This window comes from Dermacentor variabilis, chromosome 10, assembly GCF_050947875.1.
Source record: "Dermacentor variabilis isolate Ectoservices chromosome 10, ASM5094787v1, whole genome shotgun sequence".
NCBI classification, from domain to species: domain Eukaryota; kingdom Metazoa; phylum Arthropoda; class Arachnida; order Ixodida; family Ixodidae; genus Dermacentor; species Dermacentor variabilis.
The window spans coordinates 64190071-64212295 of NC_134577.1; the positions used below are offsets into that span (position 1 = coordinate 64190071).

The 22225-nt window shown below is 43.4% G+C and overlaps 1 protein-coding gene across 1 annotated transcript; it reads left to right on the top strand.

The window, feature by feature from the left end:
• Positions 1–21: 21 nt before the first annotated feature.
• LOC142560641 (calcyphosin-like protein) lies at positions 22–19737 on the top strand. The gene is made up of 5 exons (XM_075672867.1): positions 22–136; positions 4952–5072; positions 6312–6489; positions 10452–10661; positions 11669–19737. Exons 2-5 carry the CDS (start codon positions 4996–4998, stop codon positions 11768–11770), a joined length of 567 nt encoding a protein of 188 aa, XP_075528982.1. The 5' UTR covers positions 22–136; positions 4952–4995; the 3' UTR covers positions 11771–19737.
• Positions 19738–22225: the final 2488 nt, after the last annotated feature.

Here is a 22225-nt window from a genome sequence, read left to right on the forward strand (position 1 = left end):
GTCTAGGAGCTCGTGTATGCTGCCTCATTTGTCCAGTGTCGAGCGGCCGCATTTTGCAAGTTTGCCATTTTTCGTCTGCACTGCGGAGTAGTGAGCGCGTTGGACAAGTGGCGCCGGCGGAACTGCTTCACAAACGGTAAAAAGAAAAATGCCAACCCTGCACCGCTGTTACATTCGGATAGCGAGCGTGTTTTGTATCAAGTGTGCTGCCGTTTATTGAATTTCGGTCGCGTGTCGTACTTTGTGCAACACTGTTGCAAGCGGTCGGACGATCGATGCACGAACGCGTGCGGCAGACGCCGCGACGTCTCCGCCCTGCACCGCCCAGCGTCGCGTAGGAGCCTGCAGCTCATGGCCGCTAAATGCCTCACGCACTTGTTTTCTCAACTTTTTTTTTCTTTTTGCTTGTTTCCTAACGCACATTGTATTACTTGTCTTTCGTAAATCGTCCGCTCGGCTACAATGGTGCCGCGGTATAGTGTGGGGTGCAGAACTGAGGGCCGGTTCCGTCTTGCTTATCAACGCGTAGCGCCACACCGGTCTTTTCCTTCGGCTCCTCGCGGTGTGCTATGTGGGTCAGGCGATCGGCTTGGGTGGGCGCCCGTGTGGAGCCTAGAGCTGTCTTTCTCTTTAGCGCCGTGTCGCGCTGCTCCTTGCTCGCGTCTTTTTCGTTGCGTTATTACGGCCACCGCTGCACGCAAGGTTGGGTCGCGCGCGTCCTGCTGCACGCCCGCTTTTCAAAAGATAACGAAAACTAGGCGCGGCCTTAACACCGCTATCGCAACGTGCCTCGATCCAGACACTTGGAAACTAGTTGAAAAGGCCAGTAGGTGCTGCTAAAATTAGCTATAATAACATTCACCCCTACTAATTGGAAGAAACGAATTTCGCTTTTGGTACTTGGTTTTGTTCATTCATGGATGCGCAGCATCCCAGGTAAAATATTCACTTGAAAACTGCGATCTTTGGATTATATATAGAGCACCATCCCCATTTGTAGATAATTGAAACTGTTTAAAACCAGCAATGGCCATCTACCCCTGGCCGAGCTCCCCAATAATACAGTTTAGCAAGTCGATCGTTTTTTAACTGCGACAGCCTGCGAAACCTCAAGTGCGCTTTCAAACATACGTATATAGCCCCCGACTCTGGTCGAGCGAGGCAGGAATTATCTATGCGAATGGCCAAAACATAGGCATTACAAATGCCACTCAATCCCCCTCGCACCATCGTAATTGTACGTGCTTCTGCCTCTGTCTTGATTTCTCAAAGATCGCACATCTGTGACATATGTCATTCTGTAGAGTCAGCATAGGCTGCATCTCGACATTGGATGCATACGTAATGCCACTACAGAGAAAGGCCTCGGCAAGCATCCCAGGTTCTGCAGAGTGTTCCGAGAATTTTCCCATCCACCTATATTGCCTGCTTGCCCCCACATTCCTATGCCATCTGGCGGGTGAATGCTGACTACTAATGGTGTGACATAGAAGGAAGCATAGGAGCCGCAATACCTTCATGCAGTTTTCGAATGTGTCTGTATTCAAGAAGAAAAAAAGTCATCAATCATTGCAAATATTATTCTGAGCAAATAAGAGCACGGCGGAGCCCTTTCCAATACTGATGAGTAAAGGTGTTCTCACGGCATTTTCTTTCTTTCTTTAAAAGAAACAAATTGAATGGTGGCGGCAATGAGCCAAATACACGTGTAGTACAGTCCACTGTTAATGAGAATTCCTAAATGGTAATAAAGAAAACAATAACTGCAACCATTGTACAATGTTTTTTGGAAAGAAAGTACATTATACGAAATGCCAGGCAGAAAATTATGTGAGTGTGTTTGTGTGTGTGTGTGTGTCAAATATTGACTGCAATTTATCACAAAGTTTAAACTCTGTCTTCCCTTTAAGAGTGACCAAATAGATTATTCTTCTGTTTCTTTGGAGCTTATTTCTTCTACTTACACAACACATTCAGTTTGATACGAAACAGGGCTTTCAAACACATTGCAATTTTATTTTGCAAAAGGGCACGGCATTGGGCCTGTCACTTCATCTCACGGAAGAGGTAGACAAGATGAAATATATACATGTGCACTGCATATTGTGTCAGTCATCAACTTGACCGTGTTATGCCATGCTGTTTGCTTCTTTCATTAGTTTTCATTAACTATGGTCTCGGTACTTGTGTTGCATTGAAAGTGAAAGTTCTTCAATGTGCATAGGAGTTGAATAGATTGTGAATGATACGGGATTATGTTTTTGTGCATGAGGTTGATCATATAGCTTGCCAGCTAAAGAGTAAATATAGCATCTGCACGTAGCACAAGTAAAACATATTGGACATAAAACCTTTTTTTAAGAAGAATTATGTATAGTTCGACATGCAAAGTACTGAAGCTTGCCGCAATGAAGGCTGTTTTTTAATGTCTAGACTGCATCTGTAAAGTCAGATATCAATGTGTAACACCTCTAAGCTTTTAGCCAGTATCCTGATTCTTAGACAACAGTATTAAAAGTATGTACACATTCTCTTTATTTACCTAATCAAATACATCTATACAGAAAGGTAGAGAACTGCCCATAAGAGGGTTTTACTGTGAGGTCACATAATTTTTGTGCTATTCGTATCATGCTAAAGACTTCATTATGTTATTGTAGACCATCACTGCAAGGCTTTATTACCAAACTTCTAAGCATTTGATGAATGGTCCCTGGAAAATTTTTTGGCAACACGCTGGTCCAGAGTCATGCAGGCAGATGGGTGGGGTTTCTGCACTGATTTTAGTTGGCAAACAACTCATTAAGATCCAGATCACAGGAAAAGTGGCACTGTGATAATATATTCGGTTCATTTTCTTCTGTATCAAGAATTGAGGACATTGAATTCAGCATGAATTTTTTTGATAGTGATCACCATACCACACAGCCAACTGCCAACCAAGAGTGGTGCGATTCTGAGATCCCAGTCACTGTACTTGTTGCCTGGCGTGCCATAAAAAAAAAAAGTCAGGCCAATGTTTGTGGAAGTAACTGCAGATGAACTCACCTCTTCTTTAATTACCGTTCTGCTTTTGGCACAAGTGAGATGAGCTCATCCATGGTATTCTCGGGTTTAAGCGGGCTTGAGACTTTGCTGTGAAGCCATTATTGGGATGACGGAATGTAAACTTCACTTCCTTAGAACATATGTGCGCAACGTTAAAAGGGGTATGCATATTCGCAGACCATTTATCATTCCTAATGACGAAAGCGTAAGCTAGCCAGCAAAATAGTTTCTAGAAATTTACATCTAAAATCTTTGTGAGTAGGCATGTGCACAGAGGTCCTTAAACTGGCTCTTTCACGCATAAAATGATACTTGCCTGCAAGCTTTGCATAAGAGGCACAAATATGCATCTAACACAGAGAAACACACACTGCATAAAGAAAAGCTGGCCAGGTTAACTATTACTCTTCAATCCCTACTCGGGTCACTGTCACACAAAAAAAAAGTAAATAAAAAAAACCACACGCTACATTGCAGTATTTGACCAGTCACACCTGTTTGCTTCTTCACATGTTTTGAGGACACCCTTACGCAGCTGCTTGTGTCTGTGAGGGCGCAAGCGATAAACTTGTTGACTGAGTCACTGTGATTGTTGTGTTCCTTGCTGCCTTTTAAGCAATTCTTTTCATTCCTTTCCTGATGTTTTGGCGGCTACCATGGGCTAATCATTTGTGATTTGCCGAGGTCCACAACAGGAAAGTTTTGGAGTAGTGACAATTGCACAAATAAGTTGCGTATGAGCAATGGAGAAACTATCTGAATAATAAAAGCAGTGGACATACTGAGCCACGACAATACTCAACAATTAAACAACTTTGTAACTTCGTGTAACTGCTTGTAGCAATACTTCAATAGACCGCCTGCAAGACAAACATAAAGGAACCTTTAAAATATTTTTAATCTGAAATTCCTATTACCAGATGTGCACTGAATCCTATGCAAGCTAAACAAAGGTACTATTCTGCTTGTCAAAGAGCTCATTCTGACACAACTTTTCTTTTTCTTAAGAAAGTCTGCTGTATTCTCTTGGTGATGATGTTGGAAAGCAGCAATGTCAGATTTTCTTTGCTTTTGGTTTTGTTCCACAGGAAACAATGCAGTTTCTTTTCTTTCTACACTTTGCTTCAGATTTTCTCTTTCATCACTCCCACATCAATCCACAATATCCAAATTCCAAATTTGTAAACTTTGATGCTTGGCTTTAAAATTGCGTTGAACTGGATTATGTTCTGTTTGCTACTTGAACGTTTACAATATTTGAACACCCCTGCTTCTGGGATATGCATATTCCCAAAGCTATGCAAATCATTTGGCCCCCCATGTCTCTCCTTTGTCTGGGCCTTTGCACAAGTGACCTTGCCCACTCTTATGCCAATTTAACAGTAGCTGCTAACAGCAGCTAACAGTAGTGGCGATAACTTTGAGTCGCTATGAGCACTACCCATGTAAAGACACATAAATAGGGCTCATCTCGTGTGTCCTTGTGTGTGTGATCATTTGCTTTGCTCTAAACCTATTGCAAGCTACGAGTCAAATGAGCCTAAAGCAGCATTCTTATTGTGGAGAAGAATACCTTCATGTTGAATGAAGTATAGAAGATTATATTTGGAACTGGTGTATTTTGTCCCATTTTGCTAACGTCTTTCATTGCTAATAGGCAAGCTCCTTATTCACTTGCTTTGCTGTGTTATTAATAGTGCTGCTGTCACATGGCAGACTACATTTGCCACCACTCAAATCTCAGTACCTAAACTCTAAAAAGGAAAGCCAAAATGGCAGCCAGCTAAAATACATATTCGTAGTTGCATAAATCATCAGCAGGCCGTACTGACAGGGATGCAAAGAGTGTATGCTCCTAGTCTCACCTGCAGCATTCGTCTCATTTTCTCACACACCTCTGCAGACTTCCCACAAACGTTGCTGTAGGAACCACCACCGGGCTTAGACATGTCTCTGACTCCCATTGAGAAGCTTCGCCACCAATGCCTCCAGCGTGGCGCTCACGGCATCAAAGGATTTGCACGGTAAGTCCAAGCTGTCTGGTTGGACACGCTATCTCGGCACGAGACAGTGGCATCAACTGCAATGCAGGACGGGGGTAACTGGAGACCACTGGGAAAGGTCTTCACACTGCACTGGACCTGGTTAGGCCAATGATTACGTATCAGCTCTGAAATCGGTGATTGGACAGCATCTCGGTCTGGTCGGGAAGTAAGCACTTATTAAATCGAAAAGAACGACAGAATACCAACCAAAGTGGCATGGTGTTTGGTTAGTAAGATGAAAAGCTGGGCAAGGTGGAATTGACAGTTTTTTTAATCAGTGCAGAAAATCATAGCAAGACAAAAAGGAAGGACACAGGGCGAGCGCTCATCCTATGTTCTTGCTTTTCATGCTGCTATCAGTTTCTGCACTGGTTCAAGAAAACGGGTTAGATATTTTAACATCCACACGGAAACTTTGTTCACTCTTTGATTGCACTTTAGTCGATGGCCTGTTTATTCTTATTTTAATATCTATAAATTCTACTTGTGTTGGGTGGCCCTTCTGATAAAGGCTTAACCCTACTGTGGCTGTTTCCTCAAGCTCTCAACATTACATGACTCCCCTGGCATTCACGTACACGGGCTAAACGTGACCTGCAGGATTAGAGGAAAGCTGGAAAATGTTTCTGGATCAAACCAGAGTTACACCTTGGAGAAATAAGACGCACTGCTAGAAACATTGCTTCCTCAAAAAAAATTTTTTTTACAGCCAACAGCTGTTTATTGTGGCACTCCTTGCCAATCCTGTTCGCTTTCGCTCCGCACCTCAAAACCCTTCATTGCTTGTGCAAGGCACTTGCCTTCTTTACATAAGGTAAACAAGTGCAGCACAGTGCTTTGGATGTGAAAGCAAGAATGCTTCTGTGCTTACATTAATGATGCGCGTATTAGGGAAGTCCAGATGGTCGGAATAAGTCCATAGTCCCCTTCTGTGATGCTCACCACAACCCACAACACAGGTCTGGAGCTGGGAATCTTTAATCAGTGGTAATATTTATTCAGTTCAGGAGAGTCGCGCAGCTATGGAAAGGTGTTACGCCCATGCCAAAGTGGCCCTCAGTGCCCATAAAATGGAGAGGTGAATATTTTAACAGCCTATATTTCTCTCTCTCTTTCTTTTTTCTGTACCTTTAAACCTTATCAGTTACTAAGAAGGGTCAACCTGGTGCTTGGTATACTGCTTAACGCAGTGCGCGCTTCTGTGCTTGTGCTCTGCAGGCAGTTCCGCATCATGGACGACTCGGGAGACAAGAAGCTCGACATGGAAGAGTTCAAGAAGGGCTTGCAGGACTTCAAGGTGTTCCTGAGCCCCAGCGAGGTGGACGCCCTGTTCAAGGACCTCGACAAGGATGGCAATGGCACCATCTCCTTCAACGAGTTCCTCGTTGCGCTCAGGGTGAGTGGGTCACCCCTTTAATACACTCTAATACACTGCAGAACTGCAGTGTATTGTGGATATCATAGAGATATCCACAATAGGTAGTCATAGTTAGTCTGTATTTTGTAACTGTTGCAGTATATCGCCCCCCTGGCACCATCGAGGAATACCTGCTATTATTTAATGATTTCTTATTTTGCAAGTTTGGCGACAGCAACTGTAAGATTATAATGGCCAGAAATCTTAATTTACCGCATATTGACTGGGTGTACTATTTGGAAGGTCAAAATTATCAGGCTGTGTCTCATGTTCTTCTGAATCTGGCTTTCTCCCTTGACTTAACACAAGTTGTAACTACACCCACACGAACCCACGAATCAGGAGAATCACTACTCAGTTTGGTCTTTTTGAGCAGATCTGTCACACAATCCAAGTATTGGTGTGAAGTCTTAGAAGGGATTTCTGACCAAAATATGGTGATCATGCATGTCTCTACTATATATAACCGAGCAGATAAGAATAACACGTTTTTAGTCTCCGATTTCTCTAAAGCAGATGATGATTTCAGCCATTTTATTTCAATAAACACTACGTCAATAAATGATGCTTTTGAAAGTCTGAAAGCGTGGTATTGAAATCCATAGAACTATTTGTTCCCAAGCGCCCCAAAAAAATTAACAGAAAAAAACTCGGGGATTACACGGAAAATAAGTCATAAAAAGCGTTTTTTGAAATTAATGAGGTATAAAAGTACCCCCTCTGCAACAGCACGTCATTGCGTTAGTTCCATTTCACAGGAACTCAAAATGGAAATTATTAAAGCAGAACATTGTTACATGAATGAAATTCTAATCAATTTCATTAAAATGTCTCCGGGAAAATTTTGGAGGTACATTTCAGGGCTTAAATCTGGAATTCAATTTATGACAAGCGAAAATAATTCTATCACGAACAGCTCTGATATGGCTTGCCTCTTCAATGAATATTTTGAATCAGTTTTTCACATGGGTGATGGCTCTACACCCCAAACACCTCTTTCCATTAAGCAATGCCCATCTGAACTATTATACAAGACAGCATTCTGAATCTGTTCGTTAAACTAGATGAGAAAAAATGTCCTGGCTCTGATCAAATTCCTAACGATTTGTTAAAGTGATGTGCTGAATGGTGTTAATTTTTTTTCTTTTCGATGTTTATATTAAATCTCTAGAATCCAGAGACATTCTGAGAGGCTGGAAGCAGGCTAAGATAGTACCAATACACAAACAGGGTTCCAAACATGTCGCTAATTACCGGCCCATCTCTTTGACGACAAGTACATGCTGCAAAACGCTGGAGCACATTATAACAACACACCTAATGAAATTTGTGGAAGAAAGCAACATTTTGGATAAAAATCAGCATGGTTTCTGATGAAGGTGCTCAACAGTCACTATTCTCACCGAGGTTACACGTGAAATTGGTGAATGTATTGGTGGAAAGGGTCGAATGGATATCATCTTTATCGATTTCCGCAAAGCATTCGATAGAATATCCCACAGAAAGCTGCTTATGAAGCTGTCTCGATTTCTAGGTGATACTCAGCTATTAAAATGGATAGAGGCATATTTATCAGAAAGGGAACAATTTGTTTCATTAAATTCTGTGTGCAGTACCAATAAATTAGTTCTATCGGGTGTGCCACAAGGTTCTGTTATAGGCCCTCTTCTTTTCTCTAATTATATTAGCGATATGGGTGCAGATTTTTCACGCCAGATAGCCATCAAACATTATGCACATGACACCATTGGGTATGCTAAAATATGCACCCTTAATGACCAACAGGAACTTAGTCACCATTTACAAAAAGTCAGTCTCGGGGTGTGATGAGTGGCAAATGGAGCTGAACGCATCAAAAACTGTTCATATGCGTACAACATGTGAAAAAGACGTTAGTTTTCCCTTACAGCATCAACGGAGCAGAATTAGCAAAGGTTAGGTTAGGTTCATCTCGCGCATGATTTGAATTGGTTGGTACATGTTGACAACATTTGTAATAAGCCCATGCGTAAACTTTGGTCATTATGATTAAAACTTCACGATGCTACCCCATAGGTAAAAACAATGGCTTACAAAATGACTGTATTTCCTGTACTGACTTATGCCAGTATCTTGTGGGAGCCGTATCATCAACAAAACACATTAAAATGTGAGTGTGTGCAAACTAAGGCCTTGAGGTTTATTTTTAACACATATGCTAGAACCCAGTCCGTCACCGAACTTAGAAGCAGAGCTGGTCTCATGACTGTCAAGCAGAAAATGCAGCTTAACAGGCTGACATTCTTTTTTCACGTAAGTGTGGACTATTACAGAATCATGGTAGCCACAGAACAAAGCATTCAAAACATATTAAACCACTTAATTATAGAACAGAATCACTCAAACATTTGTTCTTGGTCCAAAGCATCAACGATTGGAACAACTTGCCTCAGGAGATAGTAGATTGTTCTGATTTACAAGCTTTTGAAGAAGCTGTTACCATTTATTCGTAAACAGTTGAGAATATGTTTTATTGTTAGCTATTTTTTGGTTGCAGCTGTGTGGCACATCACGTTTTCGTCTTGTTCTTTTTTTTTTTTTTTAGTTATAGCGATATAACTTGTTAATTGCAATTCATGTGATTTATTGTTTTTGTATTTGTTTATATGCTGTGCCTTCCTATCAAGATTGCTTTCTATAGAATTGTATAAACATATACTATGTTTATTTTGTACATGACAGTATAAATAAATAAATAAATGGACTAATCCTAACATAAGCTTGTGCTACGGAAGCAAAGGAAGCACTTAGAAAATTTATGATGGACACTGCCATTAGCCATTGAAATGATCATTAAATATTTGTTACATGAGTCCACTGCGGTGCACAAATTTTGGCGGTTCTTTTAGCAAGTTTAGTGTTTCCGAGAAGTTTTTGTGCATAGTGTAAACTTAGTCGACAACAGAAGTTTTCTATAGCTGCCCTAGAGGTTGCTACCAACTACTGTTTTTCCCCAACTCTCGAATCTGTGGACTCCCTAAGGCAAGATTTCTGGTTCTCTTTTGTTTTTTCCCTCACGGCTGGCGCTGCCGCGGATGCAAGCGCCATCTGGTGGTGCTACAAGGAACCCGGCGAGGTTCGCAAAGAAAAAGTCCGCTTTCGAAAAGAACAGATGAAAGCTGATGTAACACAGATATCATGAGCGCACAGTTCTAACAGACGAAAACATGCACACTACCCCCCAGAACTAATTCCAAAGTCTGATTGGCTCCTGGGTCTATTAAGGTCGCCAGAAGTATCTTCATTGCATGCAGTGCACTGGCAAAGCTAGCCTATGGGCCAATCAATTTCTGCCACTCAAGAAATGAGTCATGACACAATTTTACTGCAACCTTCAGACTTTGTCTATTGCATATTTACCAGCTGCAGACGTAAACAACATTCTCCCTCCCTGCCTGTCCCTCTCTCTCTTTTTTTTTTTACTGTTATATATATGGGTCTGTACATGTTTGTTTGTACCTTGTAGAGAATTTGAAATTTATTTACAATTATTACGGGCATGTATAAAGTCACCAATGCTGCTTTATGCTATAGCATATAACAATGTGTACCTACAACATATGTCAGCATGTCACTGATGTTGTTTAGAGTACATGTACTCGGCTAAAGTCCTCTGTCAGGGGCAGGTGTACTTTGTACCTTATCCCTTAGTTTTCGTTTCTCATATTGCAAAGAAAACTAGGAATGTGAATCAAGTGAAAATGAAGGACCTTGTGCATGTCTTCTGGAAAAGAAAGCATTCTGGCCACGTTTGGCAAGTCTGAGGGACGAGTTGGCGCGAGTGCGCAGTCTGTTCCCTACTGCTTTGTGAAGCGCGGCTGGCCTTTGCAAGATGAGACTGTCAAGGCCCACAACCGCCTTGGCGTGTCGTGCAACCTCTCGCCTGTGTTCGCCGCGTGCAGCCTCCAATGTCAGCGGCTCGTCTGGAGCGCATCACACAGGCATTCCACAAGATGGACAAATCTGGAGACGGAATCATCACTGTCCATGACCTCAAGGGTGTGTACAACGCTCGGCAGCACCCCAAGTACCAGAACGGGGAGCTCACTGAGGACCAGGTGTTTGAGCTCTTCCTGAAGAACTTTGACAGTCCCAATGACCCCGATGGCAAGGTGAGAATGCAAATGAGTTTGCAGTTGAGCCTGAGCAGCATGCTCGAGTAAAGAAAGAGCACGGTGTTTACTGACCGGACGCCCACGTGTGTCATTCGCATTGTCCTGTCAGTAAGGCTTGTCTTTCTTTACCCAAGCATCAAATGGGCCAAGTTAGCACTTTGGTCAACAACATAAGATTTAATAGCGTGACATTTTTTTGAAAAGATGCTGAAACTAAGGAGTATAGTTCAGTTTATGTGTAGTGAAAATGTGGGAAAGAGACTTGTAACACTATAATGGTACCACAGTGGCTATGCCATTGGACTGCTAAGCTCAAGGTTGCGAGTTCGGCCCCGACCATGGTGGCCACATTTCAATAGGTGCGAAGTGCGAAAATGCTTGGGTACCATGCTATGGGTGCACATTAAAGAACCCTAGGTGGTCAGAATCAATCTAGATTCCTACCCTGCGGCATGCCTCAAAATCAGATTGTGGTGGTATTGGTGCGTAAAACCACGAAATTTAATTATTTAAATTTTTAAGCACATGAAGAAAGAAATGCGAGTCCATCTGTGATTTTTTGAAAAGCAACTCCAACTTAAATGGCCCTGTCTGACATAGTGATACAATCTGTGGTGACAACGCAGGTAATTATTTCAGTTTGTGAATGTATTGCAGGAGTATTTCCCACACAATGATTCCCCACATGACATACCTCCGCTGCTTTGTCTGACTCTGGCACCCAGCTAGGATTACACATTCATACACATTTGTTAAATGTTTTATTGTAGGCTTATGTGCTGTTTCAGTCTCGCATTACAGTCTTGTACATATTAGAATGGTTATACGTACAAAACAAGATAGTCTGTGTACCCTTTGCTGAATATGCACCAGAAAGCCCTGGCTTGCTTTACGTTGTAGATTGGCACTTCACTGCTGACGTGCCTGTAGCGCGGTAATGACAATGCACTGACCTGTAGTATCACCAACACGTTTTGGGTAACTGGTGACGTTTACCTCGGCAGGTGACAATCGAAGAATTCGTCAACTACTATGCAGGCGTGAGCGCCTCCATTGACACGGATGCCTACTTCGACCTCATGATGAGGAATGCCTGGAAAATCTGAGCAACTCAAGAGAAAAAAAATTGAGTCCACCCTTGTTTGGCCACGTGACCCTTGCCACTAGTCACGTGATGCACAGCCGTCACACGTGCTTTTTGTCCCGTCCCGGCTGAAACCGTCGTCGTCGTGCAGACATCCTCTAACACGTAACTCGTCTTAACAATTCTCTTTCAGCTTCATGTGTTGCGCTTTTTATTGAGAGGCCTTTTATTATTCGGGGCATCTTATTGTTTGCATCCGAGTCTTAATTATTAATTTTTTTAAACCTTTATACGTCTTACCTGTACTGTACATTTGGAAAGGTTGTTTGCTTGTGTTTTTCATGACGTGGTAAAAGAAAAAATATCTTAATGCGTGCAGTGGGCAAACCCACATTTAGGTTGCTGTGCTGACCAAATGGGATTATGTGCTTATGTCGCCACTACTATGTACATGTTTATGACAATATCAGTGAGAAAGCTGGTGTTTTTTGTTTTGTTTCCTTTCGTGCTGTGGCATAGATGCATAGTGTCACCTGAAATTTTTGCTTAAGTCCCACATAAGTGCCCGAATCCATCTGTTAAGTGAGCTGATGTATAGAGAAGCTGTGAAATTAGGCCTAATTTCCAAAGAAGCTTCTGTAGCCTTCAGCTATTGACTCATCTTGGAATAAAGATATATAGGAAATTATAGGTTTTGTGAAGTAGTTTGTAGCTTTTTAAGTTGTTCCACCTAGTCAGTTGTTGTTTACCTCCAGCAGAACCAAAAAAAGAAGAGTACAGTGTAACCACAGACTCATCAGGTGGAAAGTACAGTGAAGAAGTTGTCGTTGGACGTCTAGAAAGAAGTCTGTCAGTCATATGTATTTTGACGTTTGGAATGTGTTGGAGAATTTGCAGGGTTGCTTCTAAACGTTCCTAGACTGAGTTGGAGTCTTAGAATGACTTAACTACAGGACCCAAAGTGATTATTTTTTCTAGAAAAGACATTCCAGTGTTTGTTATGTTGTTGAATTTTTCAAGTTAAACATGATTTAAATGTTGAAGTGGTTGTTTCGGAGCGAGTTGAGACTTATCATTCCTGTCGGTAATGGATTGGCATGTTGTTTGACATGCTCTGAGGTAACGCATGCAGTGCGATACCTGTGATGTACTGTATGCTGAAATTTCAGGCATTTCACAGAACTAGGATTTGGTAGTGGCTTTGTTTTATTACTGCATGGCAATTCATCGCCAGCTAGCACTTAAATGACTCACACATGTTGTCATTGACATTAGCCAAAACTTGTTATCAAGCGAGTTACTCAAACCATGTTGTGCATATTCCTGCAAAAAGAACCTTCACGTGTTGTTTGCTGTGACACCTTTCCAATCTACACAAGTTGAAATGCCAAGGTCTGTTAGGTGGCAAAGTGCTTGCCCTTTTGTGGACACTTTTAACCATCTTCAACAACATTCGTAGTGTGAGTTCCGTGAACATTCTATGCACTGTTTCCAGGGTGCTCACATAGTACCAAGCATTGCTTGCCAACTTTTTGCTGCCAATTTGCCCTTTACGGGAGACTACCTATCATGTGTTATACAGGATTTATGGAATGTCCTAGTAGTGTTACATTCGAATGCAGAAGTTCTTTCTTATCACGTCAGCAACAGCTGCACCATCTTTTGTTGCACCAGCCGCAGTTCTTAAAGGGCCCCTCATTAGGCCCCATAGCAAATTTTGGTTATACGCTGGAAGTTGTTACATGTCCTCTAGGGAGCTTTCTGCCACAGAAATTTTTCAAATCGGCTCATTAATAGCCGAGATAGAAATATTTCAGTGCCGCGAACCCATGATATCAGCAGGCGGGCTCCACTGCCAAGCAAGACGCTCTCTCCACTCGCCCTGTCTAACCTTCGCAAACGAAATTCCTTTCCTGCATTCTCCAGTACCAGACCTCGAGGATTGCGCGACGCATACATCACAGTGACGCATACCTTCACTTTCTTTTTTCTTTTTTTTTTTTGCACTATGCATTTTCGCTGACGCCGTCGCGCAGCGCACGATTTTGTGTGCTGTGCACGAGGAAACATGACTAGCGGTATAATTCGGTGCTACACGAATACTGAAGCACAACAAGTGGATTGCAGAGCATAATTACACGCTGGAGCGCGGTAGAAAATGGCACGGCTTCGGTACCTACACACGTGACCACGCGACCGTGGGAACAAGCAGGCGAAGTGGAAGTACAGCTCTCTTCCTTCGACGCAAAGTAAAACAAAAACACGCAGACGTTCCGTTTATGTGTTTTATTATTTTTCCGAACTTCAATTCGTCAATTCAAGCATCAGGTCGCACAGATAACAGATGTTGTCTTGAACAATTCTCGAAGTCACATGTCCCCACGAGCGACGTCACACTGTGGAGATGACTATGTAGGCGCGAGCGCAGCCGCCGTGACGAGAAGGAACAACGGCGTTCGGTTTGAAATTTCAGGTCTTTCCGCGGCGCTTAGTGATGTAATACTTTGCAGACACGATCGTTATCGCTCAATGTATGCTCTGCTCTTGTCAGCTCAAAATGGCCAGACCTGGTGAGGGGCCCTGTAATGCATACTATTTGGGGAGTCTTACATGTTCATCCGCATCAAGATGGAACAGGCTGCTTGAAGAGCAAGTACGTTCCCAAAATGAGCAGTTATTTATATGCAGTGTCATTCCTGAATAAAGAAAGAATGAAAATAAGGAAACATATGGAAATCTACTAGCTACACTTTCAGGTCGGTGCCATGTGCAAGGTAACGCTTGATTAGCTGTTCTGGTGACTGCTACCACTCAAGCAAGTTCACCGCTGCTCAGTGAATTAATGATTACTCAAGCACTTTACTGTACTGCTCATTGTGAAATGGCACATTGCTCACCCACACAAAAGGACTCGGTGCAGTCAGGCGCTATTAGCACAACTTGTTGCCTATGTAACAAAGGTCTTCTGCGTTCGAATCTCGCTTTAAGCCATTTACGCTACATAGCTCAGGTCATGCTGAGATGGCTTGAATAGCAAGTTGCATTTAAGGAAACCTTTTAAGCTCACAGACTGGCTGCAACATGGTTCTAACTCTTGTTCAAGCCACAGTTCCGACATAGATACTGCCTTGCCAATTTTACTCATGACTTTTCACAAGCTAGCTGTCGTGCCAAGCTGTTAATGGTGACACGAAGGGGGGGGGGGGACAAGAAAAAAGTTTAAGGATTTCTATACCTCCTTTGGTAATCTCTTCAGGGCATACACATTCTCTGAGGGCACTTTGAACTTCCCAATGACATTGTGTGCAAGAGCACTGTGCTTTTGGTGTCTAGTTGCACACCTTCCTTGCTGTTACTGTTGCTGTGAGTTACAATTTTAATGCATTTTAAGCGAGTGAAGACAGGATGCAGTGACGCTAAACAGCGTTCTTATTCTTCTGCAGTTTTAAAAAGGCAGACACGTGTGCAGCGTTGTTGTCCCCTTGCACTGAAACGTTTAAAATTTGCTAGAACATCTTGCATATTTCTGTGAAATGTCAAACAAATTGCCAAAGGAATTTGATTCCAGATTTGATTTCAGTAATCTGCTATCCGTTGTAAGTGACGTTATGCCATTAAACAAGGTTAAATCCTCTATATCCGGCAGGAAATCGGCTAAATTGACAACGCTGCATGTGGTTGCGTTTTTAATGGCAGCCTATAACAGTGCAGCATCAAAAGACTCATTTGGAGTCAATAAAAGGCTCACAATTGTCCTGTTTTGAACCGCCCTGTGGGTGCATGCCTAAAAATTTGATGTTTCTTCCTTTAATGGCTCCACCAATACACATTTGAGTCTGCATAATTGGCAACTTGGACAATGCACAGTATAATAAACAGATATTATGTGGTAAACTTATGTGGCCTGTCTACTCCTGCAGTCTAGTTATTTTACAGTTGCAAGTGCATATGTCAGGTCACTGAATGGTGGAGCGCATGACTGTTTGATTGACACTGGTGTCAATGACCGCATTGTTTTTATCTTGCGAAACTCAAGGAATCTGACGCTGAAATAATTGGCTTGAAGTGCACATAATTATTTTCAGTTCATCTTACGCACTGTGTAAGCTGTTTGTTGTATATGGTGCTTTGTATAGCTGTAGAAGTAAAGACATGAACAGGCTGCTACAAGTGAGATTTCGTGAAAGGTTTCTAAGCACAAGCTCTGGTTGGTGGTGGTGAAGTCTGTTGTAGGTACGTAACTCTGTACCATTCCACTCTTGGGTTCAATATTCCTTGGTTACACTACTTTTGTTACGGTCTCAAGATGTTTTATGTTTTCGTTATTCTCGTAGGTGTGCCTCGTCCACCACGTTCTTGTTATTGTCATTTCTTTATACTGCTGTCTTCGACTCTAGCATGCATCTCATTTTGGAATCCTTGCTTAGAGCACGCAAAAGTGGTAAGCGCACATTTCACGTACATTACGTACCGCCTTGTTAATTTATTTTCGGCACGCTTACAGCACATGTTTTTCTCAAAGCTGTTTTGCCTTTATGATCAAAATAAAAAAAAAAGCTTCTGAAATACTGTTGCTGTTTCATCAGACCTTGCCAGTGAGGTTTGTTCACATTTCTGAGAAGCATCTGGGGGCATGCGAATGACAGTGCTGTCTTCAAACTGCATTGTCACAGCACCAACAGTTTTGCTTTGAACCGGGTTCCTTCAGCACAGCAGCTCGACGCCCTACCCTTTAGACCATGGGCTACCCAGTAACCTAGGTTGGCATGAAAAAGGTTAGGCCCAGGCAGACAGACGTGCCGCAAAACTGGGGGAAGTTCCCAAAGATGCTAATTGCATTCAGAGATAGAAAACTTTGTCAGTGTGTTAGCATTCTTAGGATACTTCCCTGACTTTCCAGGCACTATCTATCAATCTATGTTTGTATCTAACCATTTTCCCTCCAACCAGGATTCTTTCTTTGCCAACCCTCATTGAGGGTTGGCGAAGAATGCTATGCTTTAAGAAGATTGCTGTATTAAAGCATACATACTTTGCCCTTGATGCAAAAAAAAGAAGTCATAAAATTTTGTTGACAGTGTATTGAAGGTGAAGAACCATATGTGCCCATTTTGCTGTTGAGTGCCCAGAATTAAGCATTCATTTGATGTAGGAGCCATGCTGCGCCTTAAGCCATCTTATTTTTAGTATTGCGATAGCAATCTCCGTCGGCATAGGCACCGCCGTGATGTTCCGTACAAAGTCCAAGTGCGATAACATCGGGGCTGTGTGCCGTTTGCTGCAGGTGCAAGCGAAAGCTTGCGAGGATGAGCCAAGAAGTATGGTGGCTTGACGCTGCAGTGTCTTCTCGCACTCGCAAGGGAGGAAGGCGAGGAGCAGGAAGTTTGGGGGAAGGAGGTTGGGGTAAGATGGCAGGTTATTGCACATCTCTTCTACTCCAGCTGCATCGGCTGAGTGCGGCTACGCACGTCCGGTCTTGGAGGTAGTCTACACTGGGTTCAAAGGCTAGCCGACCTAAGATAGCTGATGGATTCATGTGCGCTGTGTTCTCACACATCTAGTTCACATTGAAGTGAGAGGCAGCACAAAGGGGAATTCGCTCATACCTGCTATTGAGTGAGATATGTTCGTTTGCCTGTGCATATGTGACAATGTATGTGCTTGTTAATTTAGTTGGCGAATGTTCACAGCAGTTTATGCAGCTGATAAAGCAACAAACCTTGCATCGTATAGCTGTCTAATAATTTGCAGATCACGGCCAAGCATGCACAAACAAGAACGGAGAGGAGTAGACAACACAAGTGCTTACTTCCAATTGATCGTGTATTTACAAAATTGCATCACATGAACACCTTCCTTCGTGACGTCACAAGACTGAAATGTCGACATCAGGTGGCCATGCTCAAAAGCCGGTGCTCTTAGTAATTTGCTATGACAGTTTTGCCTATCATGTGGAACTGTGACTTCTTATTTATTTGTTTGTTTTTCAAGTCCCACATGCTAGTGGTCTTGTGTGAGTAGGCTGCACGATGACTGGCCTACTTTAACATGCCTTTTCCCTCCTTGTGTTCATGGCATTACCTTTCTTTTTTGAGTGAGGCGGATTATGCAAATATCATTTTAGACATACTGTGCCTAACTGTGATGCTCTTCATTAGCAAAACCAGAGGCTTACACATATCTCCTGTAGGGATTGCTTTCTTTGAGAATTTCATCAGGGGAAAAGAAAAGGGATTCCTTTTTTCTTCTATGTAATTTGTGTCGAAACTTTCTCCAAAAAAGAAAAGCTTTATTCATACTTTTCTTGGCCAACTCCAGTACTGTGGATGTGTGCATGAATTATACTCAGAAGTGTAAGAATGGTTGGTGCAATAAATTTTTGAGGTCACCATCGTCGTCCGCCATCGGTATAATATACCGTGTGTCCTAGCTAACATTATCTAAGCTGTTGAAAGAAAAGACTGAAAAATCACGGTGCGAGATGCGATCGTGACACTGATGGTGGTCGGTCGTCAGAGGACTGACAATCGAACACCATTGGTCTTAAAATCTCATCTTGCACCACGTTTTCTTAAATTCCTCATTTCTTTTTCAACAGCTTGGCTACGTTAGCTGGGACACCTACATCTCCGAAAGCTTTCGGGTACGTGTGACTAGGATGCGCTTTATCACCGTGACAATTTGGGAACCGCTAAATATTACGCTTGTAAATTATGTAAAACTATAGGCTAAGTTGACTGTAATACTTGTTCGACCACGGACTACAAAAGGTCACTGTAAAATGAGGAAAATGAAAACGATCGCTTGGCGGTATTTCACGCACGCGCACGTGCGGTAGGCCTCGTCAGCACGCGAACACGAGACACGTCGACGGTCGTTCCATTTCGTGCTCTCGACGACGCGCAGTCTCCCGAGAAGCGCAGCGGTCGAAGGCTGACGTCTCCATGAGCGCAACGAGCAAGTTCGCGCTCGGAACGGCGCAGGGAAAGAATTCTAGCGGTCGCCAGGAGCGAGTGGTAGCTATAGGAGACGCCGCCCGCCAGATCGGAGCGGTCGAATCGACAGCCGGCTCCCACCGCCTCGGTGACGGCTCCGGTGCAGCCCAACCGGCGCCCGATATGCCAAGCGAACGCCAGGAACGCCAGCGCCGACTTCCGGAGACGTCGCCGCTACCGAACCCAACCGGGGGCCGAAACCAGCCGGGGGCCGAGGTGTCCGCGTGGACGAAGACCGCGTGCAGAAGAGCGGCAGATCAAGCCCCGCCGACCGACGTCGACGACGCTCCGTCCACCGCCGAGGTCTACCGTCAGACGAGGATGCTTTCCGGAAGCAACCGTCGAGGATCTGCCCGCGTCGATCCCCGAGCGACGCCGCCTTGCCCACCGTCACCGGGATTCCGAAGCATCGGCGCCGCTCGTGGTTCTACGCGTTCTAGCTCCTCTGGCCCAGACGCAGCGATGGTCGAGAGTCGAAGCCCTATAGATGGTTCCGGGTCTCGACCGGCGGCAACGCGCGGAAACGTGAAGGCGAAAAGTCGGCGGTGTTGCGACTCCAGCAGCCGCGCCGCAGAGGACCGCCGGCACGGGACGACCCTCTGCCGCAGCGACGCCGACCGCACCGTGCGGGCGGTGCGGGACGAAACCGCGCCGCCGCGTCGACGGCCGTGCGTCGGCTAGCGCTGTCGGCCGTATGGGCGCCCCCGTTCTCGACAATTCGGGAGCGGGACCGTGTCGATTTCCGGCGAGGACCCGCAAACGCGCGAGTCGACGAAAGCTGCCTGCAGAACATTGGGGACGCTCTCGCCGTGAAGCTCGAGGAACCGGCCCGCAGAGGCGAGCGGGGCTACAGGAAAAATAAGTGAACACTATTTGAGACGGGCCTCACTTTTCTTTTATTTTAGTGTAACGTACAAGAAACTCTTGTAATTTATTATTTTCTGTTATATCTGTGTACATTGTTTAATTATATTTCACATGTATGCGCTTGGAATTTTTGTGTTCTTTTCACACCCTGTTGCTTCACTGCAAAAAAAAAAAAAACTTCATAGCCATAGCTGTATTACTTAATTCTAATTAAAGCTTTCTCAGCTTAAATCACGGTTTTGTGTTAGTCCGTATCTATCTATAGTCACACATGTTTGTGTATAATACAACAGAATATTGATATAAAGAATACAGATGTGTCAAATGGCTGCGACAATTTGGTGATGGCCGGCCAAGTGTATGAGGAGCCGCGGGAAGCCCTGCGTCAACCTGTTTGTACTAGTACACCCCGTCGGTGATCAACAACGAGGCCTATGGGGGCATCATGATTACGTTTGTTTTCCATGATGTGAGTGTTTTCCTTTTTTTTTTTGCCAATGTGAGCATGTGTGATGAAATATTTTAGATATAGCAAGGGTATTTTTGGGTCAGATGCAACTTCATAATAACGGTTCACCTATATATTACAAATGTTATATGCAGGTAAGATGTATGCTGCAACACACTCGCCTATATTCGCACTGCAGGTTGGCCGGCACAGTGCAAGTGAGTGCACCTATGTTCTGAAATACCGAAGAATAAATCACTAATACAACATTCAAGCGTAATTTCTTAGGCATACTTGAAGTACACAGACCTCATAATGAAATAGTGCACGATTAACAATGGCTTATTTCTTATGGCTTATCCACTGCATGTGTGTCTGTTCTTGATCACTCCCCCGAAATGAATGTATGCAACACATGGAAATATGTATGAAGTCCTTAAACGTACTTGCATATGTGTCATACTGCTCTGCGCATACACCTCTCCTCACATTTTTTCCCTCGACAAACATCAAACGCCTTCATCCTCGTGACCTTATTGTACAGATCATCTTGCATGGGGTGCGTAAAGATGCTGATGGTGGGGTATCTTCATGCTTACTACGAGATGTTGACACAGTGATGGCACAAGGACGAAGGTGATATTTGATGTTTATCAATAGAGGAATGGTGAGGATGTGGTGTATGCATGCAGAGTTGTGCAGGATGCGTAAGAAAGGGGGGGGGCACAGTGGTAAGCTTCTTCCATTATTCTTTATGCGCTGACCTAATGAAAACAGGCATATATGCTATGCAACATTACACACATGCCAATCATCTTGGATAGCTAGTTGGAGTTGGTACAAGTAAAGAATGTGTGCGATTGTGGCCATCTGGTCATTGTGCGGCGGAAACCAGGTACGATTCGACCGCTGGACAAAGTGTTTATTTTCTGTGTATGAGTTAAGTGTAACTGCAACAGCAGCTGCCCAGCAAAGGGCAGCAGGGCTTGTGAAGAAAGTTTTGCTTTAAAACGATTGCTGTATTAACAGATAGATATCTTGCCTTTGAAGGAAAAAAAAAGGGAATGAAAACAGCCAGCCTGGTTAATATACTGCGCTGCAGGTGAGGAACCACATGTGCCCATTGTGCTGTTGAGTGCCCAAAGTGAATGAAGCGTTCAATCGGTGCAGAAGCCATGCTGTGTGAAACAGCTTTTTTTTTTCACTTCCGATGTGTGAGACCTCTTGTGCAATGCAATATAAGAGACTGGCCTACTTTAACGCAACTTTAGCCTCCTTTTGTTCATGTCGCTACCTTCTTTTTTGTGTGTGGGGGGGGGGGAGGGAGGGGGTTACACAAATATATTTTTAGACCTCTGATTGACTGTGAAGTCTATTACCAAAAGCAATCAGTTAAGATGCCAATATACATCTAACATGTAAGGATTGCTCTCTATGAAAATATCATCTTAGCAAAAAAGAAGGCTTTCTTTTTCCTTGTCTACGTTTCGTGTCAAAACTTTCTCCAAAGAAAGAATAGTTTTACTGATATTTTTTTTTACCAACTCCACCGCTGAGGGTGTGTGCATGCACTATATAGAATATAAGACCAAGGATTTCTATGCCGGGTGCATCGATTGTGCAATGAATTTCTGAAGTCTCTATGATCATCCACCAGCGGTAATATGCCTGAAAGCGTTCAAGTACATATGATTTACTAGATTGAACTTTATCGTTGTGTCCATTGAGTAAATTTATCGCGCTTTTAATGATGTGAACAAGTTTCAACGTAATATTTCTTCTTCAACCAAGTTCACCGTGAAACGAGAAAAATGAAAATCACCTGCTGGAGTTGTGCTCGAACTCGGAACGTAATTCAGGAGGGAGCACAGGAGTTTCTTGCGTCATTAGCAGACACCTGAGAGGCGACCCTTGAATCTTTATATCCAGAGCCGTGATACCATCTAAACCAAGAATGGTTGTTCCTCCCGACACAACGTACAGAAGTGCATCGGCCATGAAATGAAACTGGAGCAATGAAGCATCCTTTTAAAGTAATTGAGACTTAGGATAATCGAGGAGCTGGACGGATGTTGATGTCAGAGGAAATACAGTATCGAAATGATGTCTGTAAAGTTCTTCGGCTAGGATTGAAACCGATAATCCAGTGTCAATCAGGAACGACACG

What these genes read in the sequence shown, in the direction of transcription:
- LOC142560641 (XM_075672867.1), top strand. Translation starts at nt 4,996, where the DNA reads ATGTCTCTGACTCCCATTGAGAAGCTTCGCCACCAATGCCTCCAGCGT. An exon ending in GGCATCAAAGGATTTGCACG is followed by an intron (nt 5,073 to 6,311) that starts GTAAGTCCAAGC and finishes TGTGCTCTGCAG; the next exon opens with GCAGTTCCGCATCATGGACG. An exon ending in AGTTCCTCGTTGCGCTCAGG is followed by an intron (nt 6,490 to 10,451) that starts GTGAGTGGGTCA and finishes CGCCGCGTGCAG; the next exon opens with CCTCCAATGTCAGCGGCTCG.